Source organism: Brachypodium distachyon, chromosome 2 (genome assembly GCF_000005505.3).
Source record: "Brachypodium distachyon strain Bd21 chromosome 2, Brachypodium_distachyon_v3.0, whole genome shotgun sequence".
NCBI lineage: Eukaryota > Viridiplantae > Streptophyta > Magnoliopsida > Poales > Poaceae > Brachypodium > Brachypodium distachyon.
In genome coordinates, this window is record NC_016132.3 from 52,587,746 (window position 1) to 52,607,097 (window position 19,352).

General features: G+C 47.4%; 2 protein-coding genes across 2 annotated transcripts; both read right to left on the reverse strand.

Annotated features, from left to right (window-relative positions):
* Positions 1-9,614: 9,614 nt before the first annotated feature.
* Positions 9,615-11,841, reverse strand: LOC100844352 (protein NUCLEAR FUSION DEFECTIVE 4). The gene is made up of 2 exons (XM_003564461.4): positions 10,639-11,841; positions 9,615-10,381 (listed from the first exon to the last, which is right to left on the reverse strand). Exons 1-2 carry the CDS (start codon positions 11,769-11,771, stop codon positions 9,856-9,858), a joined length of 1,659 nt encoding a protein of 552 aa, XP_003564509.1. The 5' UTR covers positions 11,772-11,841; the 3' UTR covers positions 9,615-9,855.
* Positions 11,842-15,670: 3,829 nt separating this feature from the next.
* On the reverse strand, positions 15,671-18,905 carry LOC104583347. The gene is given in 2 exon segments (XM_010235239.1): positions 15,671-16,810; positions 18,489-18,905. Coding segments are annotated over 2 exon segments (1,557 nt in total).
* Between the last annotated feature and the right edge of the window lie 447 nt (positions 18,906-19,352).

Sequence of the window (19,352 nt, forward strand, 5' to 3'; positions counted from 1 at the left end):
AATAAGAATGGATGTCACATATTCATGCAGTAATCAATCAAGCATTATAAGAAATTAATTGTAGAAATTCTTATGTGCTTTACTCACAAGTTTTGAAAATGGTGCTATGCAGAAAACAAGAGAGAAATCACGGAAATCCTATATTACTCCCTCCGTACTGAAATAAGTGACGTGGATTTGCATAAGAATTTATACAAATCCACGTCACTTATTTTGGAACGGAGGGAGCATTATTTTTGACGAAAAAGACCAGAGCTCTGTCATTGCGTAGCGAAATCCTATATTTTTTTAGCCTGTTTGTTTCCTTCGACGTGAGGTTGGCTTGTTTACTGCCTTATGCGTGAGATTTGTTGGCATATATGTTGTCCGAAATAGTTATATTTGGAGGTAAAGGAGGGGATGTTGGCATATATGTTGTCCGATATAGACTAGTAGAGCTATAATGTTGCAGAGAATCGCTACGCAAAAAAACTCATAAATTTATTTTGTCAAAACACAGGACTCGAATACTCAGTAATATTTTTTTGTTGTGCGCATAATTAATCTTTGATGCAGCTGGACAGATTCTTTTTCTGCTTAATGAACAGACAGAGTTCCCGATTGCTGCCTGAAAAAAGAAACTCTATACGATCAATCGTTTTCTGTCTACTTGATTCAATGAATTTGTCTTGATTTGAATTTGCGTGTTAGAGCACTACAGAGCTTTATTACCTTCTGATGATCTGTAATACTAACGCGAATGCTTGATGTGTTTATATACCCTCAACTGATTAGCTTGGAAATGAGACCAAAAGAGAAATACTGTTTGTCTGACGCGGTGTTGATATGGCATTGCGTGTCGGCGTGTGTGCATATGCTTGCGTACGTACTAATCTGACAGTTAAGTCACATTCTTTATTATTGTTCATTTTCTTGTTCTTGTCTAATCGAGATAGTTTTGGTAATTCGTCATTTCTATCACAAGTGTAACTGTTTATCGATAGGATTCAAATCAGTCTATACAGATCTTGCCAAGGAAACGACACAAGAAACTGCTGTAGCACATACATTTCAACACTGCATATTTCGTGTTACTATAGTATTGCATGAATAGATTATGCAATATGCATGATCAGTGGACGTAAAATAGCGTTTCTAACGAGCATATCATCGTAAGATTTCATTTCCCTGTAGCGCTAAAATGATCCAGGATTTTTCGTCCTGCTCGCTGGCTGTTTTTTTTTTCATTGCTAAGGGTTTTTTTTTTTACGAAATGAATAGCATTGTGACATGCACAGCTTTCATCATTATTTGGTAAGATGACATCCATTGAGACCCAGCAAGGTACTCACGTTTAACACACATGTGCGTGCATTTCAGTAAGAATTTTGTGAGATTGACCAAATAAATCTTGATCTTCGTCGGTTGAATGGCCCTTGAATGAATATGCAGTCTGAGCTTATTGCAGGACCAAGTACTTGTTCGTTACAACCAGTGCTAGTCTGGTAGCTGTTTCAACCTAACGATCGAGGTATATGCATGCACGCATCCGTTTAATTAACCTGTTCTGTTTTGCCTCAAATTCATGCGTTGTCCCAATACGAAGCAATGTCATCATCGCGTCTTTGCATGTATATATATGGCTCTTTCGTCGTGGATTGGCTGTCAAATGTCAATGGCTAAGCACAGGAGCCAGCAGCTAGCGCGCCAGTGTGCATTACTGAAAAAGAAAAACCTTTCCTTGGCGTGCAGAGTTTGCATCTCGTACTACGAGTTGAGTTCCAAGACGGCAAAGTAGCTTAGCTAGTTAGGAACGCTCGATCGGTCACGTTAAATTTGTCATAGGATGCATCGCATGGCCTCTCGCTCCAGGATGCATCCATGCGTATGCGAGCGCTAAGTTCTCTGTTTCCGAGAGGGGAAGAGCCTCCTTGCTGTGTTTTGTTTGTTTTGGGGAAGAAAGTTGGTTTGTTTATTTCCGATATGCGGCCAGCAAGGCTAGCTGGCAATTAAGCTGGCTTGGCGTGTGCGCGCTGCGTGGGATGTGATGGGATTTGGTCCACCGTCGTGGTCCGCTTGCTTGAGATGGCGGCCATCGCTGCTTGTCTGCACTCAACACCAATGCCGATGCTTAAAAGTCTTCTTCTCTTTGCTAACCTCGAAACCCTGGCACGGCGGCACGAAATGCGAGTACGATCATTTTATTTTATTCATATGATAATGTAACCTAGCTAGTGTGGTTAACTAGATGCTGGTAATGAAGAAAACAATTACTCCTACTTAATATCAAGCAAGATTTGTGTGTGTTCATGATCCTGAGTGTCTGACATAGCCTTTGTTCAGATAAAAATAATTTAGATGAACTTCTTTATGATCTAGCCGATCAAAAGAGAATTTCAAAGTACATGAGAAATCCTAAGAACTAAGATGAGGTTAGGGAAAGCTAATTAACCAGGGGACCTTATAGACCACCACCTGATGACCCGATTTTGATTATCGGTATAGAAACGAGATTTAATCCGAAATGATTCTAGAAGATGAAAATAGACAAGGGAAACTTTGAAATGCAAGTGCTTTACACAAGCCTGGCTTCACATTTTTCATGTACTAATTAGACTTCTTTTAAAAGTTATGAAATTAACATGTCATTTTTGTTCAATTTTTTTCAAGTAGAGAAAAGTGGCCCATAAAGCTACACAGTTGTTTCTTACTATTCCTCATATATGTAAAAGTGGATTTAGCATTTCATTGAACCAGCACGTATTCATCCTTTAGTTTTGGTGCGACGGTTATACATGATATGCTATTTTAGTTTTTTAAAGTTCTTTTGAGTGCTATAGTTTTGTTGCAAGATGGCCCAAAATCATAAAGTACTATAGTTAGTTTATGTTTAAATCTTGAGCGAATCCATTGGTGAAATTTCCTAGCTCCGCCCCTGATCAAGTCAGCAGCTCGACATTCTGCATCAGGAGATGTATAGCTCCACTCAAGTTAAGCATGTCCTTAGAGATTGCAATGAGGTAGCTCACGATTTGGAGCCAGGCGCTCTGATGTCAACAGAGATCTCTCTCTCCTGTATCAATTCTAGACATAAACCAAATGGCTGCCACAGTGCAGCGTCATTGTATACATGATTTTAGCATGCTGCCCATCGTGCTAAGTGCTAACTGATCGTCCAGGAACCAGGAACCAAAAACGTTAACAATATGGGCCTGAAACTGAGTCATTCTGGCCCAATCACCTAATCCTGAAGGAAAAATGTTCTGTTACGGCCAGACGGGCCAGACGCGTTTTCTTTCCTTTTTTGCGAAGAGTATATTTCTATTGAGAGTGGGATTTGGAGCCCACAGCCCTTTCGGACAGGACCTCATCATAGCGTCTTCGACCAACTCGGCCATCTCAACATTTGTAGAAGAAAATGGTATGCAGGCTCATTAGCAAAGGCCCTAATGAACTGAGCCTGATATATCTTTCCTGGCCTACTTATATTTTCCGATGAAAAAAGTGTCTTTACGTTACAGGACGCTGGGCCCGATGGTCCATGGTCCAAAGCCTGTCTAATCCTAAATGACCTTGATGACTTATGGATGTCTAAGTCCGATTAAGCCCAGCCCAACAAGATCCAACATGACATAGGCCCCAAGGCCTTTTGGACGACGCAATCCAATACCACGCCTCTCACTTTGTAGGCCCGAGGCATTTTGGCTGGATTCTCCTCCCGCACATAGTTGTATCCATGTAAAGTTTTCAAGCTAATAAAGCTTTGGTCGTTCCTATAAAAAAAGGCACTTTGGACACTCCAATAAAATCCACGTAAGCGAAAGAAGATCATAACTTATGATCTTCGTCTTTCTTCTTTTTGTCTGACGTAGATGGACTATGCAATGTCGTGCATATACATGGCCGCATTCGGCTGCGGAACTCACCATTATTATCCATGACGGCATCACGTCTACTCATACGCTAGCTAAAGGATATACACAATTTTTTTGCCGTGACACCGGAGTAATAGAAAGCGGGATGCACTGCTGACGATCTGCATACGTTACAGGCGGTCTCGCTAATACTTTGGACACTCCAGAGTACAGAAGTTACTGTCTACGACCGGGAAAGGGTACAAGTCAAAAAGGAGCCACATCAGATGATTTTGTGGAGACAGCACCTACTGGATCGGCAAAAGGCCACTTCGATCAATCTTTTCTTGTCCCGAAAGGAAGAACACACACAGCTGTACATATATACATAGCATCACATCTGCATCAGCGTGATGCATGTATGGTTACGTTCAAAGACGACCTGTTTGGGAACAGAACAGTGAGACAGATAGCTAGCTACGCCCATATAGCAATTAGCAAATCCAAGTATTTAGACAGTACAGTATACTCTATACTATTAGCGCATCTGCATGTATATATCGCTTCAGAACCGTTGCAATCAAGGCCTTGTTTAATCAGGGCGATCGGTTGGACGGATCAGTCCCGTCGATGTGCTAAGGATTAATGGGCCTACGATATACTATACTACTCCATCAAACTGAGCAGGAACACGCACACGGGAACACAGAACACACGTCTCCGGAGCATGCAGATGCAGTTCTCCGTGATTGCGGTATGCTAATTCCGTGTTCTTTTTTTCTTGCGCTAGCGACGATCAAGTCATGGACGTGATCATGGCGTCATGGAGGCGTCACAGCCCGATCGAGCAAGCGCGGGCGGGCCCCACGACGGCTGCTGTGCAATGGGGCCACGACGCCACGTACGTACGTACGTCGGCGTCCGGTTTATTCCAAAATTCAATGTCTCGCCTAAATGCTTGACCCAGAGCCAGCAGCTGCAGGCCCTGTACCAGCATATGGCACCGTGCCCGGGCTTGATTGCGAGCCAAATGCTCCACGGTGTAAATGTACGTACTCCCCGGCCTCGTCTCCGTGCTTAATTAATCTGCAGTTCGCAACAGAGGTTGATCTGCCACCGTTTTCAAACAAACAGAAAGGGGTTAATAAAGGCGCGCGCGGACCGGAGTCAGCTTTCTTCTGAATGTCTCTCGCAACAGAGATGGATACACAAACGTGAATGAAACAAGTCGTTTATTGGCACAGAATCTCCAAAGGAAAGACGTCCCAATTAAACTAGTACTAGTACCAAGTACTCCAACCCACCGCGCACGCCTGCACGGTCCGGACGCATTTTTCTCGCAAAGCCGGCGCACGCCCCCACTAAATCGAAACGTAGTACGAGCCGGCCTGATCGAGAAGCGATCCATGCACGAAAGGACGCTTTGCGATGGACGGCACGGGCGGTGCATGCCCCCTCGGACTAGATCGGCGCCCCGGCCGGTGCCCCGCTCTCGGGTCAATCATGGGAAGAACGGGTCCATGACTAACTGTGTCAGGTCGGCCGCCCCGGGGCTGCAGCGCCATCAGAGTTGAGGCCGCGGCCGGCCGTTGCTTTCGTTCCCCTGCTCCTCTATCCATCTCTGATCTCTCCCTCTCCTTGCGCGCATGCATGATGGCAATGCTGCGGCGAGTGAGTGCGCGCTAGCTCCATTCTATTCTCAGCTCGTTTCGTTTCTTCGGGCCTTTCCCTTTAACTTTCCTTTATGCCTCACAAGTGATCGGAGTTCATACCGCCTTTCCTTGCCATGTACTCATGCAAGTCCCTTTCCCTCCTCCCCGGTACTCTCAAAGGGTGCGGCATTTCCACTGGCTGATCCGGCCACCACACAATGTTCTTCCCTCCCTTATCTAAATCGAACGCCTTCTGAATCTGATCTTTTTCCTTCTAGCTAGGATCATCTTCAACGGCCCGTAACATAGAATAAATATAAATAAAGTGCATGCATGCATGCACAAACGCACCGGTTACATCCACACAACGCATGCAGTCAGTCAGTCACTTTACATGCGAAAAGCTAATTAAGCTAGCTACGAGCACTAGAAAGTGAAAAGACAAACAGATCAACGGCTGATACACCACACTCCTGCAAAAGGTTGAGGCGTTCACTCATCTCGTCTGCACTAAACATAAGCAACAATCATGCTAAGTTAAAAGCGTGTACACAGTAGCGTGTGACGATCACGTACGTTAACTTCATGGTATCTGATTATCTTCTTATTACCAACGAGCTACTCCAGTATACATGACGCACGCGCCACCCGTGCATGCCGCCGTGCCGTGCAGTCTCTTTCCCGGCTTTCCCTCGAGCTACTACCGACGGACCCAGCAGGGTTTCAGGGCGTTGCTTTTGGAGTTTCTCTCCGCTATATAGTCCGCGTGGCGCTGGAGCTGGACCACCCTGGCCGGCCACATGCGATCGAGCCCTTACGGGGGAGAAGAATCAGAAAGCCCCACAGCGGTCATCGCCTGCGTCACGTCCTAGGCCCCATAGCCGGATCCAGGTGTGCCTATCAGGATCAGACGGTGGATTCGACTCCAACGTTTGGGGTTTGGTCCCATGTGCCAAGCAGAGCCTGCCTGATGCCGCTAGCTGACAGCCGACGTGCCGCTAGTGCGGCATCCCAAGCCGACGCGGAGGCGCCCTTTGCCAGCCACCGTGCAATGCACGACTGATTAACGTTGCACGGCCTTCTTCAAATTGCCACCCTCTCTCTCACACACACACGTCTAACTTAAAACAGATCTATTAATTAATTACTCTAGGACGAGGCCTAATTAGCTAGTTTAGCCCGTACGGCCCTACGCGGTTGAACTTGTGGATCGGCGAGTCAGCATCACACATCTAACAATTAACATCTCGGGGACTCTGTTTCCTGGCCTGTCCCGGCGAGGCGGGCGAAACCGTACATAACCGGCACTGCCGTTCGTTATATTCGTCGTATACTCTACTCCTAGAAACAAAGCATCGATCGCCGCCCGCAGGCGACCCTCCGTCCAACTACGTACACGCACATTTATTTATCTGACGTCGCTGGTAGCAAAATTTGCATCAAATTGCTCCGAGTGACGTCTCCGATATATCCGGCCGAGAAATTAACGGGCGAAAGGGATCGATGCCTCTCGGGCGAAAACGAATGACAGATATGCATCAGCTGATGTGATCATACGTGTGAGGCCACGGTCCGGGCCAACGCACCCTGCTACGTGAAATCAAACTGGAAATATCAAGCTTGGGGTATGTATTATCTAGACTGAAAGAAAAAGTTTCAAAAAAAAAAAAATCTAGACTGAAAGAAAGAACACGATCCTATACGTCCTGCTACATCACAGGCTATGCAATAGAAATGCGAGGTGAGATCGGTTTTCGGTTCATCTCCGAATTGCCTCGTCGCTCCCCGAAATCAGTTGCAATCGTCTGATGCATCTAGTTTTTTTTTTTTAGAAGAAGAAGGAGCACAGCTCCCGATTTCCTTAATGAAATCGAACTACAAAGGTTCAGAGTTACGAGGTTCAAAGTCTTTAGCCTCCAGCAGAAGCAAAGAAAACAAGGTATAGCCAGGCCTCCAACCTGACTACACAGGCGAACTAAAACTTCAATTACATGGCACGTAGGCCAACCGAACAGCAGTTAAAGGCAGAAAACACTCAAACAGTCCCCATTCTCCTCTGGTACAGACTCCAGCCATGCCGTGGACTGAGAACTTCCAACGCCACGCGCTGGATCAGCTGTGCCCCTGAAAGAAGTTTCTCCTTTTCGCTAGATTTCTGCAAACCCGCCCAGTATTTCATCTAGTTTTTTTTAGTTAAACCATGTTCTAATTTGTTGCATTGCATCTCCAACGAAGCGCAAGTGTCATCGGATATTTTTGGTATGCTGACGACTTGCTTTTAGCAGCAAACATCAGCGAATCTGATCCGACCATTAGCAAGCAACAACAAGGGACGAGTATAATCATTGCATCCACAACAAACTACCATGTCCAACTAGCGACCGATGGCAAATCTGTATTTACAAATGGACAAAACAGCGCGCACTTTCACTTCGTCTCCAACCTTTCGCTTCTTTTCCCGGCTGGCTAGCTTAGCTTCGCGCTTGCCCTTTGTCTTTGTGCCAGGCATGTGCACGCACAGGAGACATGCCATGGCGTTCGCGCATCTGCCTTCCCAACAACCACCGCCATTACCCCTCCACCATCCACCACAATAACTACAATCCACTGCACCAAGCTTCGTCCATCATTCCTCCTCACAATCACACACAACCACATATACTGTACTAGCGAGCAGCTACGGATCGAACACCAATGGGGCACAGCTGAAGATGTGAGCTTAATTAATTAATTTGAGCCCGTGCATCAGCTACTCCACATGCATTTTTCACCTATCTAATTGTTTTTCTAGGTAAAGAGGGAATCGCCACTGAAAATTACTCATAGTATGGATCATTGATCAGCCATTGTGTTGTTGCGACAGGATCATACAAATCACTGAAAATTGCTGCATTCTCTCTTCTCACCGGTGCGCGGCGCGGGCCATCCAACCACATACAGCCATAAATGCATTAAGCTCACCAGAAAGATTGGAGGTCTGTCCGTCCGTCCGTCCAGTCTCGCTAGCTAGCAGAGTGATGGCTCTGAAAGCTTTCGGCGAATAAATAGCAGAGGAGGATGGAACTGAACTTTGCGTTTCATTGCATTGCATTGCATTGGAGTGTGGCGCCATCGCACAGAAACAGGGATGTGATGTGAGAGGACCACGAGGCTGATGTTGGATCGACCTACCTTGTGCACATCCTTTAATGTCTGCCTCTGCCCCGAATGCACGTATATGTCCGATCTTTATGACTGTATGATGGTAAACATAGGGACGATACATGCTCAGTTCTTGTTTATTTGTGATATGATATGGATTGGACGCATGATGAGTGATGTTATTGTCGGAAGGGATGGGTCCACATAAATCGGTAAACGAGCTGGGCACCACGCATAGAGGCTACAATTTCGTTTTTGAACTTGAATCTGGACCATTTCGGAGTTGGACTACTAGTAGACTGTTCGGCTTCATGACCTACGGAGCCCCGTCACCAACCGAATCCCTAAACCCTATTGTCTGGTTGGATTATAAAGCTATGGTCATCAACGATTTTGGCTATCTTTGACGGATTAACCACCTTCACACACGAGATGCTACGAACGAACATACTCGCGAAATTTGTTTTCATAGCCGGTTATTGGAATTTGGAAGGCCTGCCAATCAAAATGGACCTTGTGCCTAACAAATTCTTTTGTACACGACTACACGTATAGCTAAACCATCTGCCAGGTGCCTGCCAGCACTCCAGTACACCAAGCCAGACCACTAAATACCTAAAATTATGTACTTCCTCCGTCTTATATTAAGTGAAGCAAATTTGTCTAAATATGAACGTATTTATAGAGTAAATACGTCTAAATACATGTAATATTTCGACGCTTAATATGCGACGGAGGGAGTACTAAATACCAAAAAAATAATTTTCTGCTGAAAGAAAAAATAAATAAACAAAAGATCTAAGATACTCTTGGATGGGGGACTGGTGGGTAGTTAAGTTGCTTTCATGCACTGAATGCAAATTGCAGCTCCAGGCACGTACACACTATTACTACCACTAGAACAACGTACCAACACTAGCCCAGTACTCCTATATTCCAGTACTAAAACAGGAAAAAAAAGAAAAAGAAATGAACAAGCACCGGAAGCAAATTAAAGCCAAGATGAAAACCGGCTTGATTTTCTTCAACCACTCTTTATATCCATATATACATATGCAGCAAAAAGGTGATCAACCTGCACAATAACTACTCAGAGTACGTCCAGCTTGAACCGTGTATCCCCCATGGGATGATCAGTCAAGAAAACAAAAGCTACATCACATCGAGGCAAACCGATCGATGCTTCGTGTGGTGTGATCATTCACTAAGTTAACCATGGACTGTATATGTCAAGCCTCCTGATTAGAAACTTCTGGGGCTTTGGTGCTGTTGTTACCACCACGCACAAAGCTAGCTAAGCGGGCTGCAAGGCACTGTAACCTTACTGGTAGCCTCCCGGCGAAGCTGCTGGAGCGGGACCGCAGGTAGAGGACGACGCAGAGCAGCGTGCCGAGGACGCAGGTGATGCCCCAGACGGTGAAGGTCTCCTGGTAGCAGCTAGCGCCCTTGCAGGTCTGGCTCCCACGCGCCCCGGCCTCCCGCTGGTAGAGGAACGCGGCGAAGTAGCCGAAGCAGAGCGATCCCACGGGGATGTTGGACACCAGGATGTTGTGGTTCACGCCGAAGTGCTTGGTGCCGAACAGCTCGCTCGTCGCCGACACCGCCACCGACGTGATGGCGCCCGTGCACGTGCCGACGATGGCCGTGCTCGCGTACAGGAAGAAGTTGCTCGGGTGGAGCAGCAGGAAGAAGGCGCCCGCCATGGGCGCCATCAGCGACGCCATGGACCCCGTCCTTGATATGGAGTAGCCACTTCTGCACAAACGAACAAATTCAGTTAGCGGCTGGCTCGTGGATTTAGTTTAGTTGGACAAAAGCAGAGATGATACAACTGTGTATAGCAAAAAGTTGGTATAGTTAGCAAGTTTTCAGTTAAGAAAGACCGCGCATGTGGATCATCGAGAATCCAAGATCTTGACATAGTATGTACCACTACTAGCTAATGAAACAAAATAAGCATGATGGTTTTCAGTATTTAATTGTGGAAGTGTGTGATAAGAATGTTGGCTTACTTTGCAGAGTAGTAGTCCAAGAAGGAAGGAAGAAGGCGACCGAAGAAACCAAACGAAGACGACAGTGAGACCAGAGTGGAAGTCTGCCCGAGACCTCGCGACTCGGCAATCTGCCCCAGATTGTTGAGGAAGACCAGACCCAGGGTGCCACTGAACATGTAGCTGAAGAAGTAGAGCCAGAAGTCCGGTTTCTTGAGCAGCTGGAGGCCCCCGACCTCCTCTTGGGGGGCCTTCTCCTCCGCTACGACGATCTCTTCTTCCTTGGTCTCGACTTCCAAGACCTCGATGACGACGACAGCCTCGTCGGTGCCGAGATCATGGATCCTGCTCTCCCGCTTCGCCTCCCATATCTCGTTCAAGCTCTCCCGGATCTTGAGAGCCGCCGGGATGAGCATGGGGATGGCCAGCAGAACGCTGAGGCTGACCATGTGCTCGCCGGAGGACAGCCCGCTGGACGTGGATCCGATGCTGCCGACCACGGCGCAGGCGCCGGTGGCGAGCGTGATGGCGAACATGACGAGGAATGCCGTGTCCGTGCTGGAGCCGCTCTTGAGGTCGAACACCCTGAGCGACGGCGCCACGGCCAGGGTGACGAGCATCGGCACGACGGCATTGAGGAGCAGGTACGTCTTTGCCTTGGAGTTGGCCAGCCACGGCATCGTCTCGGCCAGGCTCGTGTACACCTTGGCGCTCAGGCCGAGGTAGCTGGTGGCGAGGCTCACCGCGACGCGGCTCCTGGACGCGAAGTTCTTGATGCAGAGCAGGTAGCAGACGGTGTTGATCCAGCAGATGCCGTTCCCGGCGAGGGCGGTGAGCAGGAACAGGTGCCAGAACTTGAGGCCGGAGCTGTCCAAGAAAAGGTATTGGACGCCGTAGCCGACGAGGCCGAACGCGGCGCCCACGAAGGCAACGAGCCAGAGGGGCACGTGCAGCGCCGCCACCCCGGAGAACCAGCCGAAGAGCTTCCCGGCGTCGGACGCGAAGGCGAGGAAGTTGAGCTGCACCTGGGAGATGTTCTTGAGCTCCTTGAGCTGCGACGAGTAGACCGGGAAGTCGGAGTTGGGGCCGTTGATGGTCTGGAGCCAGATGCTGCCGACGAGGCTCAGCCAATGGGCTGAGGAAGGAGAAGACATGCCGCCGAGGAGTCGTTTCGTCCGGGGCGGTAGGGTGGTGGTGGCACTTGAGCTATAATAATGGCCCGGTGCCTGCTACCTATTTATGCAGCTCTGATGGTAAACTAATCGGCGACTAATTGTCCAATTCGGATTGCTGTGGCTGTAAATCACCGGCAATTAAACGCCCGATTCCGATGGCTAGATACTCCTAGTCCTATGTGGTTTGTTGCTAGCCAGTATAGAAATCGGACAGTTTAGGCCATTGAGCCAACACGGCGGATCGAAGGCAACAGTGGCAGGGTTCCCAGGAGGCGTAACTTTCACGCCGGTGCGATCGCAACCGAGTTGGGTTCAGACTTGAGACTTCAGACCGCAGTCGGTTGCTTGCAAGATTTCTCGCTTCTCCTGCGGCCTGACACCTGTTGCTGTTCTTTGCTGACAGGACAAGGGGTAGTAATGAACAAATGACTTGTGGGCTTGTGGTGGCCGTATCCAGTTCCTGGTCGTGATTACTCGGAGCTGGTTACGGTTTACTGGGCAGCCACGACGGATCAACCAAACGGGGCTTGCCTTGCTCCTGGAGTCAAACTCCCCTAAAAATAATTCTGCCCGTCACCGGAAGCTAAAACGAAACCGAACCCTATGGTGGCCATTGGTGAGAAAAATTTGAAGTTCTCAAATTGCGTGCCGCTGATCCTGCTAATGTGGGTCGTGTGCTTTGGCCTAACATATAACGCATATATACAGGGGCTTGCTGTGGAGGGCTTAATCCGAGTTGGAAACAAGAACAGAGGAAATAAAGGAATACGAATCCTAGTTGTATACAGTTCCTGCAAGAAACTTCTTTTTTCGTCGCCAACAAAAAGGAAGTTTTAGAAACTTTACTGTTTTCGTCGTAAAAGGAGGTCTGGATTCAGTTTCCAGAGAGGAAACTGGAGGCAATTGCCAAAAAAAAAGTTTTGGAAACTCCCTTTTTTCGTCGCAAAAAAGGAAGCTTTTAAAACTTTCCTTTTTTCCTTTTTCGCCGCAAAAAGAAGGAAGTTTTTAATCCTGTCCGGATTCGATTTCCAGAGAGGAGACGAGAGGCCATAGGTCCTGTCGAAATACTTTCTTTTTTCCTAACAAAAAAAGGTTTTTAGGAACTTCCTTTTTTCGTCGCAAAAAAAAGGGGAAGTTTTAAATCCTGTTGGGATTCAGTTTCCAGAGAGGAGACGGGACTACGGGAGGCCATCGGTCCTGCCGCGACAGAGGATGGATTCAGTTTCACCTGAGAGCGCAAGACCATTTCTTGGAGATTCAGCTTAGCGTCGACGTGAAAGCGTTTCCCGCCACAGGGACCAATTCAACCCCGTTTCCCTTCTAAATACATTGAACCGACGGCGAGCTGTGGCCTGGAATGATCAATCCATGGCGCGTTCTCTCCCAATGGTCACACTCAGGCCGCGGCCGGCCGGCTACTTTCACCCTCTTGAAGAACGCATCGCCATTGTTGCCACGGACACGGAGCAGTTATGCCATGTCGCCGTCACGCCGCACGCAGGTGCGGTTACTTAAGTCTCGGCCTCTCCGGCCGGTGTTGCTGCTCATCCATGTCTGGCCACGCTCGCGGCTAGGGTTACTGTCGGCTCGCCATGGCACCATTAAAACGAGACCAGATCTCCACGATCGGCCGGCATCGGTGATGTCAGGCCCCGTGTAAGAACCAGGCCCTGAACTCGTGTACTGGTTTCTAACCATGTCTGCGAGCAGCATGAATCTAGCCTCGCATTCAGGTTCAGGCCTCAAGACCAGCTTCTTCAAACTGAAGCTTCAAAAAAATTAATTACCCTTGCCAGTTGGTAACGGTGACGTCATGGTATACGACAGTGAACAGAGCAGATATCTGGGGCTCCTTTTCGGAGTGCAGCCTGACCATACTCTGAGGCCTAATAATTCTCGCCTTTCTGCATTCAGACACGATCCTCGAGTTGGGACTGAATTGCCTTTGTCGACCGCTAAATGGTGGCATTTTGTTGGACTGGACGAACAAATTGAAACGTATACTCATGTCCAACATGATTTTTTCGAGATATCCAGAAGCTACGGTTGGCATTAAAATCACATCTAGCCTTCAGGTTCAGGTTCAGATACACTGAAATCATCACTCCCAAAGCCAAAAAAAAGGTTCCTAGAAAAAGGAAAAAGACAAGCTAAGATCACTCTGAGCAAATGCTGATCTCATGTGTTAGTAGATGAAATTCATTACTTTACTCATGTGCTGCCTTTTTTCCTTCGGTGCATGGAAAGGAAAACTGGGGCAGTAAGCTTGAAAAGACTTTGAGTCCCCACCGTTAGAATATAAGAAAGCAAACCACATGATCAGCCTCCAAAAGCAACTACATATTCGGTTGTGCTGTCATTTGAAGCACTATGTCACAGTCTTAACGGTTGAATGTCTAACCCTCTAAGGAGGATCCATGTGCGACCTTAGGACATAGGACATTCAGAATTCAGAATTTAGGTCTGACGAGTGGGGAAATTGGTAAGATCTTCGGTAGTTAGCTTAGCCACAGGTAACAGGCGAATGTTTAACCAAGTACCATCTACATGCATGCTAATGGCATGAAGATACATTTTTTCAGAAGCCAGTTAGGTGTATGGAATCTGAAGGTCAAAGGCAGTTGCTTCTGGACAAAGCCACACAAAGGGATCATGATTTCTGTTGTGACATGTCAAAGGTGCGGCCAAGATTTAGATCATTTATTTGTTTGTGCTCACTGCTCAAGGTTTAGGTCTTGCATATATACTTCTCGTGATTTTTAACTACTTTTGCGCTGCCCATTATCCCTGGCTGTGACAATTATGGAGAGGAAGTATACATAGGTTGCCCTCCTGCAAATCCATGTATGCGATGCGTTTCTATTGATCTTTTCTAAGTCCTAAGCATTGTACTACCAGACGAATTCAGTAGCCTCTCTGTGTCTCGAAAAATTAAGCTATCCACTGGGGCAAAACGTGTGCCTCAGTGCCTGTGGGCGTAATGAGATGTTGACATCCCTGGCGGCACGGCGAGCAAGAGAAACTGCCCATCTCGACCTCGCCTGCGGACAAGGATCACCGAGCGCCGTTACTGTGCGGTCGAGGAGGGGAAGCTCTTTCCGGATGCCGGCAGCGGACGGCGGGTTTAAGACGTTCTTATCCTAGGGGCTCGGGCAGGGTTCTTCCTCAGTATTGGTTCGGTTTTGCGGCGGATCGCTGAAGCCAGGACCAGTCGTCTTCTACTGTTCTACAAGTGTAGGCTACTAGGCCATAAAACCTCCCGTGGGTCCACTTCTTAGAACTCGGCCCGAATCGACGATGTGGGATAAGCTAAATTCGATCCAGGTTGGGTAATAATACACGAGTTGGGCTTTCAAGGAAAACGCACAAATAGAATGGGCCTGATTTCTTTTCCCGCTAGGCCTTTCTACCAGAGATACGGATACGGGCTGAACATAACGTGCCCACGCCCCGGTAGCCCCAAGTTCCATTTTCCGTTGAGATTTAGGCCTTTTTATTAAGCTGTCAAAAGCCCATCTTGAGAAAAAACAGGCATCGACTATCAAACAATAGGAACTTTTTTCGAAAATGAAACAATAGGAACTGTTTGCATCTAAGGTTTCAACATGATTTCGAATCTTTAAGTCTGAGTTAATATTTCGTCTTAAAAGTTTCTCTAGCGACTAGCGAGAAAGTCCTCAATTACTCAGACTCGGAACCTATAATTGGAAAGAGGTTCAAACTCGGGATTACTGAAAGAGAAAACTCTGCTTATGTTGGAAGAAATACTATACTTGTACTGATGTCGGTAATACTGATATGCTGAATAAAAAAATTATTTTTCTCTGAACATCTAAATTTTCTGTGACACTGAATTGGTACAAAATCATCTGTCAGGTTTATGACCCTTGTACAGCTCCTGCAGTATCAGTACGATTACTATCTCTATCTGGCTCCGCGACTCCTTCGTCGTCCTCTGCTGCTTCTCCCTCAGCGTCGACCGCGCGCTGACGAACATAGTACACACCGAGCCCCACAGACAAGGATATGGCCACCGCATCGACGACGCCAAAGATGATGAGCAGCTTGTTGTGCATCGCAATTCTGGCCCCGTACTCTTCTTCTTGCTCTTCAAGCTTCTTGTAATCTGTACTCGGCTTGGCTATCTTCACCCAGTAGCTGGACCGGGGGCTTCCGCCGATCACCTCCCTGGCCCCGCCTGTCATCCCGTACTGGTAGCACACGCCAATGCCGCCGCCGCCGGCCGTGTCGTCGACGATGCCGGCGTCGTCGCCGTCCCTGACGTGGAGCGCGGCAGCGCAGGAGCAGCCTTGAAGGCACTGGTCCACGCACTGCTGCACTGACACGTTTGTCAGCGGCGAGTCTGCCTTCAGCACCGTGGTCACTCCTTTCCCCTCCACCATGTCGTACGGCGGCGACGTCGTGTTGCAGGCCAGGGGCGGCGGCAAGTCCACGCCGTATAGAGAGAAGTCTTCGCAGCGCCCGGAGGAGGCGCAGACCCGGCGGACGCCGCAGGCCAGGGGAAGCTCGCAGAACGCCAGCGCCTTGTACGAGGCTCTGAACTTGCCGGGGCCTTGGTCGAAGGAGTACAACCCCAGGTTGCCGTCGTCCCCCAGCTCGAAGAACCTGACCGCCTGCCGTCCGGCGCCGGCCGATTTCTCTGCTGCCGGCGGGATTCGCACCACTGGCCGCCCGGAAGAGTCGAGCATTGTTAGGCCCGACTCGTCCATCCGTGCGAACGCCATGGTCTCGTTGCCGTTGCGAGGAGCCACCTCCCAGTAGGTGTACCGGCGGTCTCCGAAGGCGAGATACGCGGTGATCCTTTCGGCATAGAACTCGAGTTGGTAGGACGCCGGAGAGGTCCTTGTCAGGCGCAAGGCGACCGGGCTGGGCACGTGAAGCCGCTGGCCCTGCAGAAGTACGGCCGTCGGTCTGTCGAAGCTTTGCCATGCCGGCGGCATTTTGCTGTTGTGTCCCAGGAGAAGGAGGTTGCCGGTCGTGGAATCCAAGTGCAGAGCCTGTACACATGGGAAACGAACAAGATTTGAACGTTCAGTTAGTTAAGAGGTGTTAAAAAGGAGCTCATTTTTGCGCAAGAAAAAAAAAGCTCATTCCACGAGACAATAAGGGCACACCTGTGCATTTATTTGTAACGAAACGAAACGAAACTTATTTCTACTAGAATAAAAAATCACTTCTAGAAAATTTCTAGTACAAAATAAAATTCAGTTTTTTGGGATCGTGCACACATTGTAGCATCAGTGCTACCGGGTTGCTAGCTAATTAGGACATACTGGAGTATATATAATTGGGTGAGAGATGATCCCTTCATGGCTAAATAGAGATAGCATTTTCATTATGTTAGATGCAATCAATTCAGTGCACGTTTTCTAAATTAATTTAAATCATCATTTATGATTTTCATATAATCATTAATTGGGAGATCAAGATGATCCGAAAAGATATAATACTGCATAACATATCTATATCTATATATCTATATATCTATATATCTATATATATATATATATATATATATATATATATATATATATATTCACGCGATTTAGTAGTCTTACCGAACCGAACCGTTAAATCAGCGGAACATTTAAATGTCGATCAAAGTAAAAAAAGTCGAGAAACTATTGAAGTCTTGTTTCCGAGTAACATTTATATGTCAAGGTTTTCCTGCGCTTTTACGTACACTCTCTAAAGCCAGTTTCAACCACATCTATTATAGTTTTGTACCTTAAAATCAACCGTACACTTATAGAAAAATTCTAGTACAAAATAAAATTCATTTTTTTTGGATCGTGCACACATTGTAGCATCAGTGCTACCGGTTTGTTAGCTAATTAGGACATACTATATAAAACTGGGTGAGAGATGATCCCTTCATGCCTAAATAGAGATAGCATTTTCATGATATTAGATGCAATCAATTCAGTACACGTTTTCTAAATTAATTTAAATCATCACATTTATGATTTTCATATAATCATTAATTGGGAGATCAAGAAGATCCTAAAAGATATAATACTGCATAACATATCTATTGTATATATTCACGCGATTTAGTAGTCTTACCGAACTGAACCGTTAAAACAACGGAACATTTATATGTCGATCAAAGTAAAAGAAGTCGAGATACTATTAAAGTCTCGTTTCCGAGTAACGACATTTATATATCATGGTTTTCCCGCGCTTTTACGTACACTCGCTAGTCGCTAAAGCCCAGCCACATCTATTATAGTTTTGCACCTTAAAATCAACTGCATACTTATATTTGCAATTGTTATCACACCCATTTGCACTATATTATTTTTTCATAGCAGGGATTATTGTAGCATCAAAAGAACAAATCAGATCCGGTAGTAGCTAACTAGCTAGCCCACAATGTTTAGCAATTCCCTATTCATGTCACGAGCAATATGGCTTAGGTTCTACGGGGCAGATCACTCAAACAGAAAACACAGATGCAGACACGTTTAGCCCCAAGATATTCTTATTCTCGAATGCCGATCGATGCACGTCAAGGCGTGTCGAACCTGGAAGAACAGTGCTATGTACTGTACTTATATCGGTATATCCCGATGCATTAAGAATCGTCGCATTTCTAGTTTGTTAAACCACGCAAGATCTCGCGAAATTAACGGTGAAAATTAAGAGAAGAAGGGTCGTGATCATCACCTTGACCTTGGTGCCTTGCGCTGCCGTGCCGGACCACCACCCGACGGTTCCGGCGCCGTCCGTCAGACGCAGCGCCCCGTCGCCCGCGAGCTCGAGCTGTCAATTAGACCGCGCGGCGAACTCATGGCGGGGACGACCCGAATCCCAGACCGTGACGTTGCCCAGGAGAACGACGAGGGAGCACACGTAGCCGCCTCCAATGCCGGCCTGCACGCTCAGAGCGGCGGAGAAGCGGGGCTGAGGCTCGCCGGCGGCCGCTTCGAGCACCGTGGCCCGCTGGGCGAAGCCCGGCTGGTAGGCGTCGGGCAGATGCACGACGAAGCGGGTATCGCGAGGGAAATCCAACGACGAGAACGCGGTTTGCAGGAGGAGGAGAAGGATGGTGACCGGGAGGAGCGCAAACCAGGTGCGCGTGGGGCTCATTGTGATCTCGGTTTTTCGTTGAGTCGGGGAAGGAAGGGTGAGAGAAAAAAATGGACTGATTTCGTTTTGTTTTCGTTCTGGGCTGGGCGCTCGTATTTGTACTTCAGTTTGTGGAGACCAATTGGAGAGGCGATTTAGGCGTTGAAACTAATTTGGTGGCAATATCAGGGTCGAAATTTATTGTTTCCCTCCTTGCCAAAAAAAACAAAGAAATTTATTGTTTCCCTAGAAATGGTAGAATCTCCCTGATGCCATTATTCAGATAAGGAAGGGGGGTTTTCTTTTTGCAAAAATGTACTTGGAAAATTCAAACTTCAACATGTAGAATTTTTTTGGTTAACAGTGGGAAAACAAAAAAAAATCACCCGGGGGCGGGGAGCACACGCTCTTGGGTGCACCTTAGGATTTTCAGTGATTAGGGCGGCGCCTCGGCAACTCCCTAGCCTT